This window comes from Globicephala melas, chromosome 1, assembly GCF_963455315.2.
Source record: "Globicephala melas chromosome 1, mGloMel1.2, whole genome shotgun sequence".
NCBI classification, from domain to species: domain Eukaryota; kingdom Metazoa; phylum Chordata; class Mammalia; order Artiodactyla; family Delphinidae; genus Globicephala; species Globicephala melas.
The window spans coordinates 123,615,966-123,637,673 of record NC_083314.1 but is presented as its reverse complement, the minus strand read 5'-3'; the positions used below and the strand labels follow the sequence as shown (position 1 = coordinate 123,637,673).

At 36.6% G+C, this 21,708-nt stretch overlaps 1 protein-coding gene across 1 annotated transcript in view; it reads left to right on the top strand.

Annotated features, from left to right (window-relative positions):
- Positions 1-21,708, top strand: part of TNNI3K (TNNI3 interacting kinase) — a 297,506-nt gene that overhangs the window by 86,488 nt on the left and 189,310 nt on the right. The window contains exons 8-11 of the mRNA XM_060304278.1: positions 9,337-9,435; positions 13,203-13,341; positions 19,795-19,939; positions 20,025-20,129. Of these exons, the coding sequence (XP_060160261.1) occupies positions 9,337-9,435; positions 13,203-13,341; positions 19,795-19,939; positions 20,025-20,129 (488 nt within the window). The remainder of the gene's footprint in view (positions 1-9,336; positions 9,436-13,202; positions 13,342-19,794; positions 19,940-20,024; positions 20,130-21,708) is intronic.

Here is a 21,708-nt window from a genome sequence, read left to right as displayed (position 1 = left end):
ATTTCTATACCTGTCAATGCATACTGTTTCATAATCAGTTAAAATATTTTTACAACTGTGGATTTACCAATATCATTGTGTCACTTATTCTAAGTTATTGCAGACCAACATTTTCAATTATCTTGTTAAATAAAGAGCCTGTAGGATGTAATTGATTACCTACATCTGCTGTTCTAAAACAAATTTAGTTAGTATCCTGCAGTTCAACAAATAGTGAATTTTCTGGCTTAATTAATGAGGAAGCTCAAAAAGGGAATCACTAAATATTCCATATACTGTGCTCATAACTGTTAACTCATTAACTGTGCTCATAACTGTTAACTCATTAACTGTTAGCTCATTAACTGTTGATGCTGTCTTTTTTGTTTTTAAATTCTAGCTGCTGGAAATTAATTGATCATTGAAATAATTTTTAGAAGGATTCTTATTACTCATTTTTATCTAAGAGCCAAAATCTTTATGTGTTCCTTCTTACGTTCTATTAGTTTACTGCAACTCACCTTCAAAGTGTAATGTAGAAGTTGATTTTTCAAGTAGAGGCAAATTACATGTTTTCAATAGGTGACTTGGTCTGGAGAACAAAAGTCATGAGAAAACTCTTTGTCATATGGTACTCGCACCTCTCCATGATTATAATGTCCAGAGTGTGTGCAGTGTTGGGAGGAACATCACTGAAAGTGAGCCTAACTTGTACTACAGTTTTCAAGTCTCTACAATAGCAATATAGTGAAAAATGTTGGACCTTTGGCAAGTTATAAAAATAAACCTCATAAGAAAAAAATTGTGGCTTTTGAAATGCATAGAACATGATGTATTCATAACACAGTGAACATTGAAAGCCTGTTTTCTCAGCCAGGGATTTTAAAATAAGACCCTCACATAAGGAAATGCTGCAAAAAAAGTATATCTATAAGGAAGAAAATAGCACAGCAAGATGATGATTAGCTGAAAGGCTCAGATAAATTTGCCCCTCTTTTCTTAAAAGTTTCTCTTCCATGGGCTTCCTTAACAGGCATTCCTTTGTTCTCCTTCCTTCCCACTTTTTAGCCATAAATATCCCACAAATATGTCCTCTTACCTTCTGGAAGGGGTGTTATCTCCTAGCTTTAATTATTACTTTTCTAAAATGGTACCACTTGTATCTTCAGCCTTGGCCTCATGGCTTCTCATCACTCTTCATCCACCAGCTTTTCTATTTATGCTATCATAATTTCCTGAGAAGCTATGGATTTATATAATCAATGGAATTCTTTTATTATATGTATATAAGTTGATATATCTTTAAGCTGTATTTCTACAGCTTAAGAATATGGAGCTTCCCTTTAATTTCTTTGATAATATTATCTTGTGGAATCATTTTCTGAGTAATTTTCAAACCAAATTTAATTTTAACCTGAGATAATAAGAGGAAGATCACATGAGAACCTCATTTCTGTGACAGCCTGAAGAAACTATTTTCCAATAAGTTTTTGTACTCAAATATTTAATTTGAGCTATGTCAGGTTAAAAAAAAAGTCATTACAAAAATAGTGTTTTAAGTGAAAACCTCTATAACTATATGATAGAGTTCTCACTGAACAGTTGTAATGGGTGTCCAGAAGTCAGTATATATACATAAAAATAAAAAATTCTACAGAAAATAGAGCATAAAGTCAAAAGAAGTGCTTATTAAATTAAAGCAATGCTACCATCTAAAATGCTAAGTAATGTAAGCCTTGAATCCAAATGGATAAGCAATTAGTGGTATTTTTAACTGGTACAGCTTTTGGTAGTTGCTTGAAAAGTCTAGTTTTGTTCACATTTGATTGAGGCATTGACCCTAATTGAAACAGCTGTGGTGTTGGAAAAGATCACAATGAACTGCTAAGGGGAATTGGAAGAAACTAGTTATGACAAGTGATTAATCAGAGAGATAGAAACTATAGGTGACTTACTTCACTCTGTACTCCAATAAAGATCTATAAAAATAAATAAATAAAATACCTAGACAGAAAATATATATATATATATATAATATAGGTAATGTTCCTACTTCCTAAATTCATGAATTAAGCACAATTTTATCCTCATGCTCATTTTCCCATATAGGCTTCCTCTTTTACAGTCATCATTTATTGATAACTTCCATCATCTCTCCCCATCCCCAGTATGCTGAGTCATGTGATTCTACCATCTTAATGCCTCTAACACCCATTCTCCATCTCTAGGCCACTACTTCTACCTCAGATCATTTTTATCCTTATCTCTTTCTTTTCAACTTACTGCAAGACCCTGCTAACTGACCACTCTAGTTTTGCTCCTTCTTCAATCCATTTGCTAGACTTTTACCAGAAGGATCTTTTGAAGATGTAAATCAGAATATATTTTGCTCCTACTTGAAGTCTCTTGGTGAAACCCCATACGGAAAAAATTTAAGAAAAATCCTAAACTTCTTGTCCTTGTATATATAACTCTTCAAGATCCCTAACATACAACTTCTACTTAGAATAAGTTTTAACTTTATTTATTTTTCAGTCATCTGCAAACAATTACAAAGTCAGGATCATTCTTTTTTTTTTTTTTTTGTGGTACGCGGGCTTCTCACTGCTGTGGCCTCTTGCGCTGCAGAGCACGGGCTCCGGATGCACAGGCTCAGCAGCCATGGCTCACGGGCCCAGCCGCTCCGCAGCATGTGGGATCCTCCCAACCCGGGGCACGAACCCGTGTCCCCTGCATCGGCAGGTGGACTCCCAACCACCACGCCACCAGGGAAGCCTAGGATCATTCTTATTGATATACTGGCTATATAGGTATCCTTGAAAATCCTTGAAGAGCAACATCAACCAAGAGCTATATCCTGTACAGGACTATCTGAGATGGCAAGGAATTGCTAGCTGGCTCCAAATAAAAGCACACATAAGAAGACAAACAGTGGACTTCCCTGGTGGTTCAGTGGTTAAGAATCCACCTGCCAATTCAAGGAACATGGGTTTGAGCCCTGGTCTGAGAAGATCCCACGTGCCGTGGAGCAACTAAGCCCATGTGCCATAACTACTGAGCCTGCGCTCTAGAGCCCGCAAGCCACAACTACTGAGTTCATGTGCCACAACTACTGAAGCCCACGTGCCTAGAGCCCGTGCTCTGCAACAAGAGAAGCAACCGCAATGAGAAGACCACGCGCCGCAATGAATAGTAGCCCCTGCTTGCTGCAACTAGAGAAAGCCCACGTACAGCAATGAAGACCCAACACAGCCAAAAATTAATTAATTAATATCTTTTTTAATTAAAAAAATACAGTATGGGGTAGTATGGTACTTTGGACTCCTATAGGTCTGAGTTTAAACTTTGGTGCTTTTCCTTAAAACTGTGTAATTCTTAACCTTATTTTTCCTATTTTTAAAATGGGGCTGTTAGTAACAATTCCATGAGATTGTTGTGACCATTAAATGAGATATTCTCATTTAGCTCATAGATATTCTCAAAGCACACATTCTAATGCTTCATTCACATTAACAAAAATCAAAGGACAAGTGATAAAGATGAGATCAATGCAGGGGACAGTATAAACCCAGAGTAAAAGTAATTGGGAAATAGAGGGGAAATATATAACCAGACTATGAGTTGCCAAATAAGGTAGACCCTGTATTGGAGGAAGTCTGGGAAAAACACATGCAGCTGGAGAGAGAAGAGAGAGAGAAAGAGAGAGAGAGAGAGAGAGAGAGAGAGTGTGTGTGTGTGTGTGTGTGTGTGTATGTTTGTGTCTGTGTGTGTTGTAGAAATAGTAGCAGTAGTAGTAGTAATGATAGAATCAACTAGAGAATGTATAAGGCAAGATATAGCTAATAACTACCACATACTGAATACTTATTAGCTTACCAAGAATATGTCCCAAATTCTTTCCATGTATTAACTTAATTAATACAAGAGAATTAAAGCAGACAAAGGAAATCAGGAGAAAACATAAGATTTAGTGAGGAAAAAGCAACACTTAAGAAACACTTAAGAGATGAACAGAGAGTCACCTCTATAGAGGAACAATAAGAAGTTGGCAGAGAGGTAGGGACCAAACCCAAAGATCGTTATGTCAATCAATCTAAGGGAGGATCGGATCTTAAGGGGAAGACAAATAGTAACAAATGCTGGAGAAGTATTAAAATAAGGAAAAGAGCCAAGAGTGTCCATTGGAATTGACAATTAGTAGGCCTCTGATGTCATGTTCTAGAGAAGTGAGGTCTGAAGTCAGATTGTAGGTGGGCTGAGGATTGAATAGGAGGTGAGGATATGTGAATGAAAGGTGTAGACTACTCTCAAAAGAAATTGAAAATTTTAGGAGAGAAGGCAATGGTTCTATGGGACACAATTGGAACTGGTTATTGAAAGTTAGAACTGGAAATAATTGAAAATTTTCAAATCTAAATCCACTTGCATGTTAATATCTTTGGGATCATTTTGAATTCCTGAGACATAAACTTTAGAAAACATTTTCCTCTAAAGCTTTGATAATACAGATTTTCTACTAAATGGAAATGGATATTAACCCAGAATAGCTTCATGGTTCTGCTCTCTATAAGTCTCAGTAATAAAGGTTAGATAAAGATATACAGAAGAGAAAACTGTAGCTTTAAACAAACTATAAATCCTAAGGAAAACATCAGTGTAAGTTTGAATTTGAGGAAAACTCCAAAGAAGTCATAGGAAATGAGATATCACTTAAAGCCCAGAAAAATTTAATTTCAAAGTGTAGATATTTATTGAAGGTCTACTTGGTAGTATAAGACACTATATTTAATTTTGGCAATTTCAAATCTGATTGATTGCCATTTTATCCCATGTAGAATTTACCGTATTCTACTTTCTCTTCCATGAGACATTTAGTCCCTATTGATACAGTCTTTTTTTTCTTCTTCATCGCTGTCATTGATTTTCATAAGATGAAGTTCAGAGGGAGAGCCAAATGGGACCAACTCAATAAGTTAAAGTCCTACTGTAGGAGAAACATTCAGCAAACAAGAACAATGAGGACCTTTGTTCTTGTAGGCATTACTTTTTAAATCTCTGGAATTTTAAATCATGAGGTCTGGCTATTTTAGTTAGAAGGATTAAACTCCAGTACCTCAGGTAAAAAATCTTTTTAACCTGGAGTCAAACCTTCTTGTACTTCATTGAGACAAGCTTAGAACATGAAAAAATAGTTTTAAAAAATTGATATTGTTATAATAATCATTTACCCACAGTGATAATTAATGAAAAGATTAAGTTGTGAGGATAAGTAGTATAAGTATTTAGAGAAAGAAATGCTAAATACAGTAAAGGATTTGTGGAAGGTTCTCAGAGAACCTGGGAACTGAGCTTGGCCTTGAGACTGGGTATGTTATAGGCAGAGAAAGAGAACAGAGGTTTTCTAGGAAGAAAGCAGAATGTTTGAATAAGTGTTTAAATTACAACCTGGAAATTGTAGAGACTCTACTTGGATCTTTTGAGGAGTCAACTGGCAAATAAAAATATCTTTAAAGGGTAATGTATACAGTAATTCCCTTCTATCAAAACAAAGGGTTCTGATCCATTTTTTTGTGCTCAAAAAATGACCACTTAATGATAGACATTTTTGGTGCTTATTTCTTCCATCAGTAAAGGATACCAAGTTACTAGCCCAAGTTATTAGCCCCTTGGTTCTTTAATAATAATAATACTGATATATATGTCAGTTATACAAATCTAAGTATGATAAAATTCATTTCTATAAAGAGTTTAAAGATTATTAAGATATCCTTTCTGTGATAAGACTTGTTTCAAGTATACAATTTCACCAGTAGTTTTGTTATTTTTGGGGGGAAAGAAATCAAAACTATGTATTTTCTCAAAAATTTTTAATACAACAGAATTTTATGCCCTGCAAAAATCTTAATGAGACAATGTATGTAAAACTCCAGTCACAGTTCCTGGCATGGAGCAGGCACTTGGGATTTGCTAAAGGTTAATTCAAAATAAATGATCAATAAATGTTCGTTGAATTGAATTGTTTAAAATTTCTATCATATAATTGGGTCCTAATTGTTAATGTTTAACTTCCCTTCTGACTGATGGTAGATATATATTCCTTTTTTTGTTTTAACTAGAAATACAGTCCAATTCAACCATTATTTGGATGCCTATTCTCTGCTTAGCATAGTGATGAATAAAAGAGATTCAGTTTGGGACTTCATGGGACTTCATGTAGTGGAAAACAGGTGAAGTTGACCTACCAGCTCTTTCAGGTTCTGGAGTAGGGGAAGCATGGTTAAAATGATTTGATAGGGCTTCCCTGATGGTGCAGTGGTTGAGAGTACGCCTGCCGATGCAGGGGACACGGGTTCGTGCCCCGGTCCGGGAAGATCCCACATGCCGTGGAGTGGCTGGGCCCGTGAGCCATGGCCGCTGAGCCTGTGCGTCCGGAGCCTGTGCTCCGCAACGGGAGAGGCCACAGCAGTAAGAGGCCCACGTATCGCAAAAAAAAAAAAAAAAATGATTTGCTAGATATATGTTCCAGCCTAAACAATATGAGTGCATTTGTCTTAACCACATGACAGGCATATTTGTATATCACGATACATTATATCCCCATAAGATTGCTAGGAGATACACTCCCTATCATGACTTGAAATATAAGAATCAATAAATGCATTCAACTTATATAAATAACCTGTGAAATTATTCAGATAATTCCAGTGTACATTGCTCTCAATAGTTAAATATTTCCTTGAATTTTAAAACAAACTAAATAAAGCCTATAGTTCAATAATGACTCTGTGTGGTTTCATTAAAACTTACATTTTGAAAGTTTCTTAGAAGGCCAACACTTCATAATTAATGACTGTTCAGCAAAAGGTTGACCTTCTGAATGACTGGATAAGTGCAAACTTAGGAGGAAAAAAAAATTGCTTTGGACTATTTATTCAAGCCTAAAAGCCATTATCTTTTAGAATGAAAGTAAGTTCTAGAACTATGCCTAAGAAATTGGCTCTATATTTTAACATTTGAGAATCCTTTTTACAATAAAAATTCATGCTGTCTACTTTCTTTTATGCTATATATAAAATAAGAAAATTTGTAAAAAGCTTCATTTACCTTGATCGTTTGTGACCTCCTTTAAAGGTTCCCAAGATTGAACTCACAGGCATGTGAAGTCTAAGATACCAGACATTTGATATAAATGGCTCCAGCATTCTTTCCAAGCTGAATCTACAAAGCTTCTACTTTCTACTCTACTTTCTACTCAGAAAGCTTCCTCTTATCTGAGATTGAGTCAGTTAGTTCATTTACTTAAAGGTTAGTGTTAATGAGGTCAAGGTCACAGGAAGGGCCTGATGGAAAGAAACTTCGAAGTCAAACAGGCCTAAATTTGAATTCCAGTTCTGCTTCTTCCTAGTTGTATGACCTCAAATAGGTTACAAAGCCTCCCTGAGGCTCAGTTTCTTCACCTTTAAAATGGGAGAGTAGAACATATCTTTCTATGTTTTGGAGTGAAACAGAGGCACTCCAGTTACCATTTATGCACTTAGTTCAGGGTCTGATACATAATGTGCCCTCAATAAGTGTTAATTGTAACTTTAATTTTTTTATTAGAAAAACAACTCACTGTACACGTTGTGTATTCTGTTGATCATTAGTCAGCAATATCCAAATTTAGCAAAAAGCATTGTTCTTGGAATGTATAGAAGCCTATACACCTGCTTATTATATTTTTGGACCCACCAGAAATTTCAGCTGTTCCAACAAGAATTCCTTTTCTCTTCGTATGACAATTACAATCAGTTCTAATGCTACCCCACTGATTGAATAAACTGTAAGAATAATCATGTAAAATAACATCATTTCAGTTCATATATGCTCAATAAATGGTGTATTGACACATGAACAAATGGATGATTGAATGAATGAACTATTTAATACTCTGGAGCACTTGGAAACAAAGCTTGAGGTGAGAGACTAGAGATTCACTTCCCTGCTAACACTGACTTGCTCCATGACTTTGAGAAATTTCCTAATTCCTTTGATTCTTGATTTCTTCCTCTTTAAAACATACTGGTTTGTTATGTAATGTCCATGACCCCTCACCACTTCTGAAGGGCTCTGATTCAAACAGGCAAGGAAACTTGACTTAGGAGGCAGTTTGTTTCTAGGAACAGAAGAGGTGTGGGAGCATATGTTCCTTGAGCTCTTGGATCTCATCTTCATGTTCTCTCTTCTAAGTCTAACAGACTTTTGAAAATTTCCCCAAATGTGTATTGTTTTACCAACTGAAGAATAGAGAGTGCATTAAGAAAATTCACAGTGAAAATGAACACATCTGGAGGAAATGATTTCCATCAGTTTTCTAGAGAAAAGAGTCTTAGAGATGAGCCTTTAGTAGAAGAAATCTAAAGGGTGAGCAGATTTGTTGGCAATCTGTGCCTTTCATTGGCCAATAGCTCCTTCTAGTTTTTTTCACTCATTCATTCGTTTATTCATTCATTCATTCAACAAATTCGTGTTGAATGATTACTATTTGCATGGCAACATGCTAGTGTAGGATTATAAAGATGAATTTGATATATACTTTGTCCTTAAAGAATTTGCTCTTTAATAAGGATAAGGCATGTATATAGATTTTTAAATGTTCTAAATGACATGAAAAAAATTTAAATGAGATTTAAAAGGAAGGAAGACTTAATTTTAGCAAATCAGTTGGCAACGAAGGGAGGGAAAGTAAAGAAATCTTGGAAGAGATGGCATTTAGCTTGTGTTTAAACATCTGTAGATTGGACAGAAGAGAACTTTTTTTTTTTTTTTTTTTTTTGCGGTACGCGGGCTTCTCACTGCTGTGGCCTCTTCCGCCGCGGAGCACAGACAGGCTCCGGACGCGCAGGCCCAGCAGCCATGGCCCACGGGCCCAGCCGCTCCGCAGCACGTGGGATCCTCCCGGACCGGGGCACAAACCCGTGTCCCCTGCGTCGGCAGGCGGACTCCCAACCATTACGCCACCCGGGAAGCCCAAGAAGAGAACTTTTGACTGAGGAAGTAATGTGAACAAAGACTCTGAGAAGTAGGAAATTGAGTGCAGTTTGTTTGTACAGTTGGGTTTATGAAAGGGAGTAATGGGAAATACATTTAAAAGGATACCATCAGATTGACAGGACCTTGAATGTGATAGTGAGGGGCTTGGTTTTCATTTTCTAGGCCAAAGCTAGCCATTGGAGATTGCAGAGAAGGGAGGTGGAAGAAAATTGTGTTTTAAGATGGTGACCCCCGAAGGAGAGTTGTACATTGTAATTGTAAAATGAATTTTGATGGGCAGATGCCACCAATGAATCTCCTAACCCAGCTCTCCTTCTTGTCCAGGCTGCTGATGTACTACTGCAACATGGAGCTAACATCAACGTTCAAGATGCAGTTTTTTTCACTCCATTGCACATTGCAGCATACTATGGGCATGAACAGGTAAGTCAGTGGCATTTCCGAAGCCTGGGGCATCACTTAAGTGTTCCAGGGTTTTCTTGAACTGTACTAGGTTCAAAGAAAGGATATTTAAGATATCCTTTGAATTAGTTTTGCCATCTGCTCATCAGTTCCCCCCTTGAAGAGCTTTTGTAGATCCATAGAAACATAGCAGCTACCAAGTTATACATTTTTACTGACTACTTTAGTACACGAGGGAGGCAGTAGAGTATATGGGTAAGTGGGTGGCTATAGAAATCGGCCTGAATTTGAAAAATTACTAGCTTTATGACCATGTGTAGGTTGTATAATATCCCTGATCCTCACTTTCTTGTCTACAAAATGAAAAAAAAATATTAATAGCACCTACCTCATAGGGTTGCTCTTATGATATTAATTTAAAGTGTTTGGCAAATGCTCAACAAATGTCACTGGGATGATACTAACACTAACAATAAAACAAATCATAAAGCCCATTCCAAAAGTTCTCTGAAAATAGATAACTTTTAGAAATGGAATTTCCTCTTTTCTAGTAACCTGGCATGTGGTAGGCTAAAAAATGTCTACCAAAATATGTTTACATGTTCACGTTCTAATTTGTGGAACCTGTGAATGTTACCTTAAAAGGGACTTTGCAGATGTGATCAAGTTAAGGATCTTGAAATGGGGAGATTATCCTGGATTATCTGGGTGGACCTGATGTAATCACAAGGGTCCATATAAGAGAGAGCAGAAAATCAGAGTGAGTAGTAGGAGATGTGACAATGGAAGCAGTACATTAAAGTGATACAAGAAGGGGCCACAAGCTAAGGAATGCAGGCAGGCTGTAGAAGCTGAAAAGTAAGGAAATGAAAGCCTCCAGAAGGAATGCAGCCTGCCAACACCTTGATTTTGGACTTCTGACCTCCAGAACTCTAAGAGAATAAAAATGTGTTTTTTTCATCCAATAATTTTGTGGTAATTTGCTACAGTGGCAATGGGAAACTAATATATGGGATAACCTAGATAAACTAAAAAACAATCACTAAATGTGCTTTAAATATATAATTTTCTTTAAATATATAGTTATGTATCAGAAACATATTTATAAACTTTGATAATCTGTAATTAAGTAATGATACGTATAGAATGCTTTAAAGTTTACAATGTAGCGTCATTCAACAAATAATTTCATTTGACCTTCGTGACAACCTTATGAACTTAATAAGAGTTACCATGTGAGCAAACTCATACTATGGGACAGGCACTATGTTAAGGCCTTTATGTGGATTTTTTTCTAATTTTGCCCCAACCCTAAAATCAGCTGTTATTTATCCCTTCTAATCAATGATACACATGGAGCTTACTCAGGTCAGGTAGCATGCCAGAGTCATGCAGCTAATAAGTAGAAGAGCTGGAGTATGTATTCAGGTCTGTCTGATCCCAAAACCCATCTTCATTCTGTTGTACCGAAGAGCCTCTTCTTACCCCTCTTCTATCAGTGAGCAAAATCATAAAGTCCAGGCCATTTACTGAAGTAGTGGAGCTAGAATTCAAAGCCTGGTGCTGTAATTCCACAGTCCGTTGATTTTCAACCTTAACATATTGAAAGAAAAATTTTATATGCTCTTTTCAAACACCATCTTTTAGCTATACTCAAGAAACTCAATAGAACCAAATAAAACAGAAATACAAATGTAATTAGATAATCAAAACTTAACTGTTCTTTTGACATTCTGTTTTTACTCTTCCTCATTTTATCTCTCTAGATCTGGTCTCAGTCATGCAGCAGAATTATACCTTTTTACCTTTGTACAGGTCATGCCATTGCACTGCCTGAGGATCCCAAGTTGAAAATCAAACTTACTTGTGTCTCTGTGCTGTTCTAGTCTTTGTGCCTTTATTTCTTTGCTGGCTGGCATGTGCCTGGACAGTCTCAGACCTGCGAAGTGTGACCTCTAACTAGGGGAGACTGCTCATTTCATTGATAGGCTGCTCAGACTGCACTGGGGTGCCCTGGAGAGCTGAGCACTGAAAACGCTTCTGAAAGTACTGGGTCCAAAACTCAGGTGGCGAAAAAACTTTATACTTTTCTGACTTCAGGCACAGACAGGATATACACAGTGCCTGTTATTTGTAGAGTCATCCTCTTTGGCGATTAACCTCATGACCCAGCAGAAACATAAAGAGCTTCTATGCATGTTGTGTGGAGACCTAAATTTGTTTACTTTCCCTGAATATATAGTCACAGTATTATAAAATTATGCTAAAATGTGGATGGCCCTTTTATGATAAGGGACTCACTTCCTATGTGCAAAGACAGCACATAAGTAATTTATGGAAGCTATTGTCATTTACTAAAATATGCTGACAGGAGAATGGCACATTCGATATACTAATGTGCCATGTTCCTTGCCATTTGCTTATTTACTTATTTTAAGTGGAAGAGTATTTTACCAACAGCAGTAGTTCCTAGGTATATAATAATAGTGCTTAATAGACAATCGATTTCAAAGATAGTTTAACTCTATCCATTATAAAGTCACATAATCAGAATTTATGGAGCCTGTGTAAGTGGAAATATCTGCTTAGGAGTGCAAGGTTCTTGAAACTAAATGTCTACTGTTCAGGTTTCTCTTGAATTAAGTATTGGTCTGCCCGTTAGCCAAGAAATAGATAAAATACATGTGTTCCACATTGGTGCTACCACTTCTGCTATCATTTATTGAATACCAGGCACTTTTCTAAGTGCTTTATGTGTAATAACTTATTTAATTCTCACAACAACTCTATGAGGCATTCCCATTTTAGCAACGAAGAAACTGAATTTTCAAAAGGCCAAATAATTTATTCAAGGTGACATACCTAATAAGCAGAAGCCCAATTTCAGAACCTTTGTTCTTTACCTACTGCATGCAATAGGAAGTTTTCCCACATCCCACCCAGCTAATTTTTCGCCTAGAATTTCTATCGAATATATACCATATTCTTGAGAGGCTTCCGCTCAAGATATATTTATTTGCTGCCACAAAATAGTTTTAGAGCTTGAATTCACTTTTATGCTGATGCCACAATGGTCAAGACTTTTGAGGAGTCCTCCCATAACTGTTATTTTAATGGCACGGGTGCATCCTAACTTATCTCTTGGGATCACTATGATGAGTCCTAAAATTCACAGGGGAGGTAATGTCAATTTTAGAGAAATTATTTGGAAGGTTCCTAAGTGAATATATAAATAATTTGAAGGAATCCCGTAAATTACCTGAAACAACCCCTGGAAACTCTTGAGTTGTTTCTTACTTCATCTCTCTCTGTCCTCTTGGATGTGAATCTCAGCTAATTTGGGAAGATGCTGGGGGCTAGTGTGGCTATCTCCTGTTTACTCACAAATCAAAAAAGGACCCAGAACCCCAGTAGCAAGATTACCGTTGGTGACCTATGTATGGAACCACTATGAAAATCAAGAATCAAGTAAGCACTGCTGGCTCTGGCCAGAAGGAAACTTTAGAAAAGATTGTTCAGAGAAGATTATGGGTGACTTGAGAGAAGGTTATTTATGTATTGATACAATGAAGACCCAACCCTGAAATTGCTCCAGTTTTAGATTTCTTGCTAGGTGATATAATAATAAATTCCTTATTGTTTAGGCCAGTTGAGTTAGGATTTTCTGTTATTTTCAGGCAAAAATTATCCAAGAGAAAACCTAAATGATATGTCTCCTTCCCTATTGCTGAAGGCATTGCATTACTGTTTGGCATTTGATACTAATTTCAAATGCATGGATCCTTTAGGTAACCCGCCTCCTTTTGAAATTTGGTGCTGATGTAAATGTAAGCGGTGAAGTCGGAGATAGGCCCCTCCACCTAGCATCTGCAAAAGGATTCTTTAATATTGCGAAACTCTTGGTGGAAGAAGGCAACAAAGCAGATGGTAAGATTATGTTTAGAAGAAGAAATTTGCTATCTTTTACTTTATGTATGCTTTTTACTTCTACTTTACTTATTTATTAGAGAATAATCTAAGTTGATTAATCTTGTACGCATGTACTAATTTGTTCCACAAGTCATAATTTATTATTTTTAATATATTAATTAAACCTATATGTTAATCCTTCTTTACATATTTTAGCTCAACTCTTAATGTATTAGGTGCTGCAGTAAAAGTAAGGGGTTTTCCTAAATTTTTCCTACTTTTTGTTATTCACTAATCTTTTTTTAATTGAGGTAAATTTTACATATAGCAAAATTCTCAAATCTTAACTGAATATTGACTTAAGTGAATATTTGCTTGTGGATACACCCATGTAAAAGCCACCCAGATCAATATATAGACATATTTTCATCTGGAAAGTTGAAAATTTTTCACCTGGAAAGTTCCTTGTTGCCCACTTCTTAGTAACTAGCTTTCGCCACCAAAGATAATCAATATTCTGGCTTCTATTGCTATAGGTTAGCTTTTTTTCTGTTCTTGAAGTTGATATAATTTTGTGACTGCTTTCTTTTGATCGACAAGATGATTTTGACTTTTATCCATGTTGTTGCATGAATCATAATTTGCTCTTTTTTATTACCGAAAATTCTATGAATTTCCCACAATTTAACTGTTTATCCGTTCTCCTTGTAATGGAAGGTTAAATGTTTCTAGTGTTTGACTTTTGTGAATATAGCTGCCAGAAACATTCAATTCTTCTTGTGAATATATGTGTTAATCCCTCTTCGTTGTGTGTGTGTGTGTGTGTGTGTGTGTGTGTGTGTATTTAGAGAGAGAAAGAGAAAGAGAGAGAGAGAGAGAGAATTACTGCATCAAAGGGCATGCACATGGTTAACTTTTTAGGAAATTTCAGACAACTTTCCAAAGTGTTCGCAATATTTTTCACTCCCACAGCTATATATGAGAGTTCCAGTTGCTCCCCACATCCTCCCCAGTATTTGATACTACTGTTATTTTTAATGGAAATAGAGTTAGAATGTGATCAGGTTGGGGGAAAAAACCTTTAGAATACACAGAAAGATTTTAGATGCATTTAGTAGAATAGAATTTCCTGCAACTTTTTAGTTTTTTAATTACAAAATGAATTTTGGAAAATTGAAAGTATTGAAAAAAAGCTTTCTCTTTTTTTCCTCTTCCTCACAAACTTAATTTTTTGACACAAATTCACTCAGAGTTACATCTTGTCATTAAATTCTCTCAGGCATATCCAGCATTCTGATCCCCAAGAGACCTAATTAAAAGCCCAGCTGTAAGAACTGCTGGCCTTTGCAGCAGAAAATGATGCACATTTCCAAAAGCACAAGGTTGTCAGATCTATAGAACTGCCATTTCCTTGGTCCAAAATTGAGATTGATATTCAGTTAATAAAACTAATCAATGTTTTCATTACTCTAAGGAAAACACAAAGGCTCCCAGAGACAACTGTAGCAAGAGGCTAGGGCAATTTCATTTCCATGTTGGAAACAGGGCCATTTTATTTGGTAACGTTTGAGAAACGTAGTTTGTATCATTTTCTGAGCCAGTGTATAATAACTCAGGAGTTTTTTCTATAGCATTATCATAAACAACTTGTGTTGTCAGGATGCAAGGAATGCTGTTGTCTGGACCTTGTTTAAGCAGTCTCTTTGATTCTGTTGGTTTAGGATAGGCAGAGGTACACCAATGTGAATCACCGAACACATAATTGTTTTTGAAACTGCCTCACTCTTCCAAGGGGTCAGGAACCACTCACATTTTTCCTTTATTATCAAGGCCAACCTCAGCCTTTTATTCCTCTGCACAACTCCAAAGCTCAGTGGTGTCAAAATGAGTGTCATTTATGATCAGCATGTCTCCAGGATCAAAGGGCTCTTCTACAAAAGGCATTGAAATGTGTACTTCACCCGGATTCCCAGTACATACCAGCGTCATATGATATAATTTTTAACATTTTCTTTCTGACTCACACAAGCACTACATGCCTCCTACTCAATCATTTAAAAAAAAATCAAGTGACATGACTCAGATTTTTAAGTATTTTTACTTCCTTCTAATATACACTTGATATTTAAGTCCCTTTTGTACTTCAACCAATTGCAAAGAATAAATCAGAAAATCTTTTGTGCTGGTGGACACTGCACAAGATTTATTATCAGCTGGTTTACTTATTCCAAAATGTATCTAAGCCTCCAGATGATTTATTTTAGATCTGGACTTTGCCTGTGGTTAATGGACATAAGGGGAAGAATAAATGAATGACCCCAAAAGGAGTGCAATTTGAAATCTGGTATTTACAGCATGTTTCCGTGGTAACAGAATGTCACAAATGAAAATAAATTCAAGTTGCAAATTAGCCAAAATGTGTTTCCGAAAGCACGTTCCGCATGTTTGTGAGGTTGACCTATTCAGTCACATATGTTTTAAGTCTCTAGTCTTCTTCCTTATACCTCGTAGGGCAATTAAAAAGGAGAACTGCAATGCTTATCGAATGAGATTGAAAAGGTCAAAATATTGCTGGACTCCATAGGAGGAAAATAGAGACACAATTCTCACAATTTATCATTTTAATAAGTTAAAAATGGAAAATGTTAAATTCAGAAACTATTAATTTTTTGTCATCTGAATGTTGAATGCTATAGTTCTCTTAACTGGAGAACTGGATACTAGAGAAAGTCACAAAAATTTCTAGGGCATGGTCAGTAAGGAGAAGTAATTTATTTTTTAAAATGTGTCTTGTCAGAACTATCACACAGATTTGTTACTGAAAATTTATTTAAGACACACTTGGGAGTTGCTTTAGAGAGCTGGTGAGAGGTCCTAACTTTGCTGGGTTAATATGGAAATGTTTATTTTATCTTTAAGATCAATGAGCAGAAATAAGCAAGAAGTAGCATCCAGCTACCTACCCATTCATCCAATCTTTCTTTCAAAAGACATTACTGAACATTTACTCTCTTCAAAGTAGAGGACTAGTGACCAAATATTTTCTTAATAATGATTTACATGTATTCCTTTGCTTGAAATTTTCCTTTACTTAAATCTCTAAATAAGATGTTAGAGCAAACAGAATATCATTCATACATTCAGTTTTCCTCAGGTAAGAATAATAATATATGCACTTTTTGTTTTTGCAAATTGGTCCAAGACAGAATTAAGGAATCAGAAGGACTGAAGCAGAAATACGGGTATATATATATATAAACTCTGCATCTGATGCAGATTTCTCCTGGCTTGTCCCTTTGGTTGGTATTTTATAACTTCTTTGATGAGAATAATGTCTAGGCCATTGCAGGTAATTCACCAAGTAAAGAGTCTGCTTTGAAGTTTATTGATTCAACTAGAGAAGAATAATGTTGGGTGGGACCAGGTATGGCTAAAGGAAAATTATGAATTAATGGAATATTGTGCTTCATTCTGCTTTACAATGTCCCCTCTGGCCCTCAAGAACTCACATGTGACCTCCTGATGCCCTGGACTCCCTGCTGTCCTCAAGCTTTGACTCATGGTATTGACTTTCCCTGGCTTCCAACAGAATGTGAACAAAGGAAAAGTATCTTAAAAAGGAAGATAATCAAAACAACCGGGAAAATTATTCTGAAGGAAGTGTGTCCTTCTGAGCCACTCATTAATAGAAAAGATTCAAAGATTTATTTTTCAATAACAGTCTTGGGAGGAGGAGTTCAGGAACTTTGTTAAAGATTTCCCTTTGGCTTAAGGGCTTGCAGGTTGATAAAATAAGAATTATTGTCTACAAATGTAGCAGCTATAAGGCCTAAACCAGTGTTCATTAAATGTTAAATGATGATTATATTTGAACTTTTTAAAATTAACTCTTATCTTGCCTTTCTTTTCCTTCCAACCCTTCATCATTAAAAAAGTAATTCGATCAATTCTTTTGGCTCTATGGATGATTTCTTTTATAGATATATAAGAATGAGAATGAATGGGATTTGTTAAGGGCTATTATTTTCTATTTTGAATAAAGCACCCTGTACAGATGGACAAAGTAGTAAAATAATAAAACAAGTGATTGTAGAGCAGTCGATCTGGTTATTTTTGGTTTTAAAAATTGTGCTAAAGCAGATCTAGAATTTAGCAGCTTGGTGTTGATTTGTTATTACTTCAGGCCTGTAATTATTGACTATTCAACTAGACTGTAACTTATTTGAGGGTATAGACTCTATGCATTTATAGCTTATTTGCCTTAGCACCACTTAGCAAAATTCTAAGAGGGAAATTAGTAAAAAGGGAGAGTGAAGATTTTTATTAAGTATCTAATTTGTGATAAGCATCATGCTAGACACTTTCTAGAAATGATCTCCTTTAATCCTTTCAGCATCCCTGCTGCACCAATAGTGTTATTATATCCACTGTTACTTATAAGAAATCAATATCTCCAACACCTAGCACAGTGCTTGGTGCATATTGATTATTTAATACTTGTTGAGGAATGACTATGTGTCAGTCAGGTGTTCTTATTTGCAAGTGTTGGAAACTAATACTTGCTAATTTAAGCATGAGGGGAAATATTAAAGGATATCAATTAGCACACAGAATCTTCCCCAGGACAGAGTAGAAAGCCAGGTTTGGAATTTTCACAGTGAGAAATGGTGTCCAGAATCACACCCCAAAACTAATCCTTTGAAGGCACACTGCCACCCCAGCTAGGCACACACACCAACACTTGTGTTTCTGGCACCAATAATGCGGGGCACCCAGTCTGTGGCTGGACAACAGTACCACTGGAAATTAGATGGAGCTATTCTACCACTGCTACTTTGCCAAGATAGAATAGACTCTCCTTTTGTGTGTCATCAGCTCTGATGTCAGAGTCTGAAATAACATGTTGATTGGAAGAGCCTGTAGATAAGATTCCAACCAGGACGTGGTTGAGAGTGAAAGGGTCACTATTAAAAATTATTCTAGGATAAGAAGCCTAAACCAGGACATATGGTCACCCTCTACTAATTCTGTGCCCCTAACTGCAAAGGAGGCTTGGAAAGCATATTTTTAGCTTCTATGATAAAAGGTGATCTTGGCCTCTAGTCAGTACTTTCAGTATAGGGAATTTCCCAAATGTCAGAAGAGGTTATAAGTCTGGATTGGACAAAGAGAAGGTCAAATGCCCACTACTGAGTAATCAATTTAACAGTTAATGTTAAAAAACTATCTTAGATAATACAATTCATGAGGTCTTCCTCACTCTAAAACTTGCTGCCTTTTCATTATACCATGATTTGTATACCGCAACATGACATTTCTCAGTTAGGGGGACATCAGAACCTCCTACACAGTCTTGCGAACATACAGAGTACTAGGCCCCACGCTAACATATTGAGCCAAAATTTTGGGAAATGGTGCTCTGTCCAGAGTATTAAAATTTTAACATCTTCTATGGGGGTGAAAGGGGAATCAATTTGAAAGGAGATACTTGTGGAAATAAGGCTATGAGTACCTTTTAGATACTTACTAGTTTCCTGAACTCTTCCACTGTGCAAGGTAAATTTTTTTAACATCTGTATCGGAGTATAATTGCTTTACACTGGTGTGTTAGTTTCTGCTTTATAATAAAGTGAATCAGCTATACATATACATATATCCCCATATCTCCTCCCTCTTGTGTCTCCCTCGCACCCTCCCTATCCCACCCCTCTAGGTGGTCACAAAGCACCGAGCTGATCTCCCTGTGCTATGTGGCTGCTTCTCACTAGCTAGCTATTTTACATTTGGTAGTGTATATATGTCCATGACACTCTCTCCCTTCGTCCCAGCTTACGCTTCCCCTCTCTGTGTCCTCAAGTCCATTCTGTACATCTGCATCTTTATTCCTGTCCTGCCCCTAGTTTCTTCAGATATATGTGTTAGCATACAGTATTTGTTTTTCTCTTTCTGACTTACTTCATTCTGTATGACAGACTCTAGGTCCATCCACCTCACTACAAATAACTCAATTTTGTTTTTTTATGGCTGAGTAATATTCCATTGTATATATGTGTCACATCTTCTTTATCCATTCATCGGTCGATGGACACTTAGGTTGCTTCCATGTCCTGGCTATTGTAAATAGAGCTGCAGTGAACATTGTGGTACATGATTCTTCTTGAATTATGGTTTTCTCAGGGTATATGCCCAGTAGTGGGATTGCTGGGTCATATGGTATGCAAGGTAGATTTGATTAGATGCATTCCATAGATTTATGGGAGCTAGAAGAAAGCCTGCTTAATGTGGAAATAGGCTATAGGATAGAATTCTAACTTTTTAAATTGGTGGCACTTAATTTCCTTTATTATTGTCATTAATTGGCAATTTCCAGGAGTCTCTCAGGCACTTAGAAAAGTCCCTGATACTACACATGAGCAGGTTGAGAAATAGAGGATTCCAGATAACATATGTTTCCCTTTCTTTTGATGACAGTGAATGCTCAGGACAATGAGGATCACGTTCCACTCCACTTCTGTTCTCGCTTTGGACACCACGATATAGTGAAGTACCTGCTCCAGAGCAATTTAGAAGTTCAGCCACATGTTGTTAATATCTATGGAGACACCCCTTTGCACCTGTGAGTATTATGTATACTTCCATAGGTACTGCAGGTATACTACGTGTACCTTCTTACTATTCTCAAAATATTTTCTTAACTCTAGGGCATGCTACAATGGCAAATTTGAAGTTGCCAAGGAGATCATCCAAATATCAGGAATAGAAAGTCTGACTAAAGAAAACATCTTCAGTGAAACGGCTTTTCACAGGTAAAAGAATATTTAAGTGCAATAGCCTCTAAACTTAGCTAACACCCTACAACACTGGAAGTCATGTACATGAAGCAAGAATGAATAGTGGCAGATGTTGCAATCAGAGAGCAAGACCAGAGGGTGGCCAGAGGACAAGGAGCCCAAGCTAGATGCACAGAGAAAAGGTAGACGCAGATGCTGCAGTCAGTACAACAGATGGGGCCAGAGCCAGATGCTGCCTTCCTGGCAGCAGCCACAAAGACAGGGACTGATGTTGCCAAGGCAACAGGCATATCAACATCTGTAAGCATATTGCTCCTATTCCACTACACTCTGCAGAAAGCTGCCAAAAGGAGCAGTGCCCATAATCCTCTTCCGACAAGAATATCATTACCAGAATTCATCAGCATCAAATGTGACATTTTTTCCTTACCACTTAAACCTTATGTGCAAATGTATCTACCTATCTAAGACATCCATCTGTCAGCCTGTAAGAGCTTAGTCAGGGTGGCCACTGAGGTACCTAAGAAGGCATTAGCTCCTTGCTAGGAATCGATTACAGTCCTTTGCAACGTTGTCCGGAAAAGCACCCTGAAGGAGCAGCTGGGTTTGGAAAAGTTGTGACAAAGAAAAAAAGAAAGAGAGAGAGAGAGGGGGAGGGAAAAGTTTGCTAAGAACTCAAGCGCATAACTCCCTAAAATGTCCTAAAGGAAAGCAGATGTTTTATAAAATTTAAAACCTCATTTTTTAACAGGTTACTGTTTTGCTTATAAAAATAAAAACGTAGTCATTTGAATTGAGTAAACCTTGAATATCAGATTATTTACCTACATGTTAAAGATCTCTTGGCTGTTAGCAACCTCTAAAACATGTATTTGAGACTAGTATGTTATTTACATAGTGTTTGTCCTGTACTAGTGAATAAGAGAAATGAGACACTTCTTTTAAATCCTGAACTAAAATTAAGCTTACACTTCTGCATCAGGCATCAACTTGTCAAATTTCACTTGGATTTCCAGATTTTTCTTATCACCCAAAGAGGTCAGACAAAAGGGAGGTGAAGAAAACTACCATTTATGGAACAGTGAATATGTGCTGGATGATTTGCATCCATTATCTCATTTAATCCTCCTAACAATTTTATGCAGTTGGATTTACTATCCCTTTTTTACCAATGAGAAAATTGAGGCTCAGGAAAACTAAGTAACTTGCCAAAGATTCTTATGGCTAGAAAAACATGTATTACATGCCTGACTAATTCCAAATCCTGTGTTTTTATATATCTTCATGTTCTAGTACCAAAATATTTTGTCTGTTTTCTACACACTCTGTAACAGAACAGATGCAAGAACTCTTCAGATCATGCCTTCAAAGTGTACCAGTGGAATTTGTCCCTGAAGGGGACAGTTGGCAGAACTGATATGTACGGGTTATTAGTGTCCTCTACCCATTACGTCATTCTTGTGGAGGCTGACACCACAGGCTAGTTTTCAAATCATTTTGCTACTTTGTGCACATAAATTGAAACCGACTATAATCAGAGGGTTATTTTCACCTTCAGAAGATTGTCTATATGACAAGATTAGTGAAGTGAGTT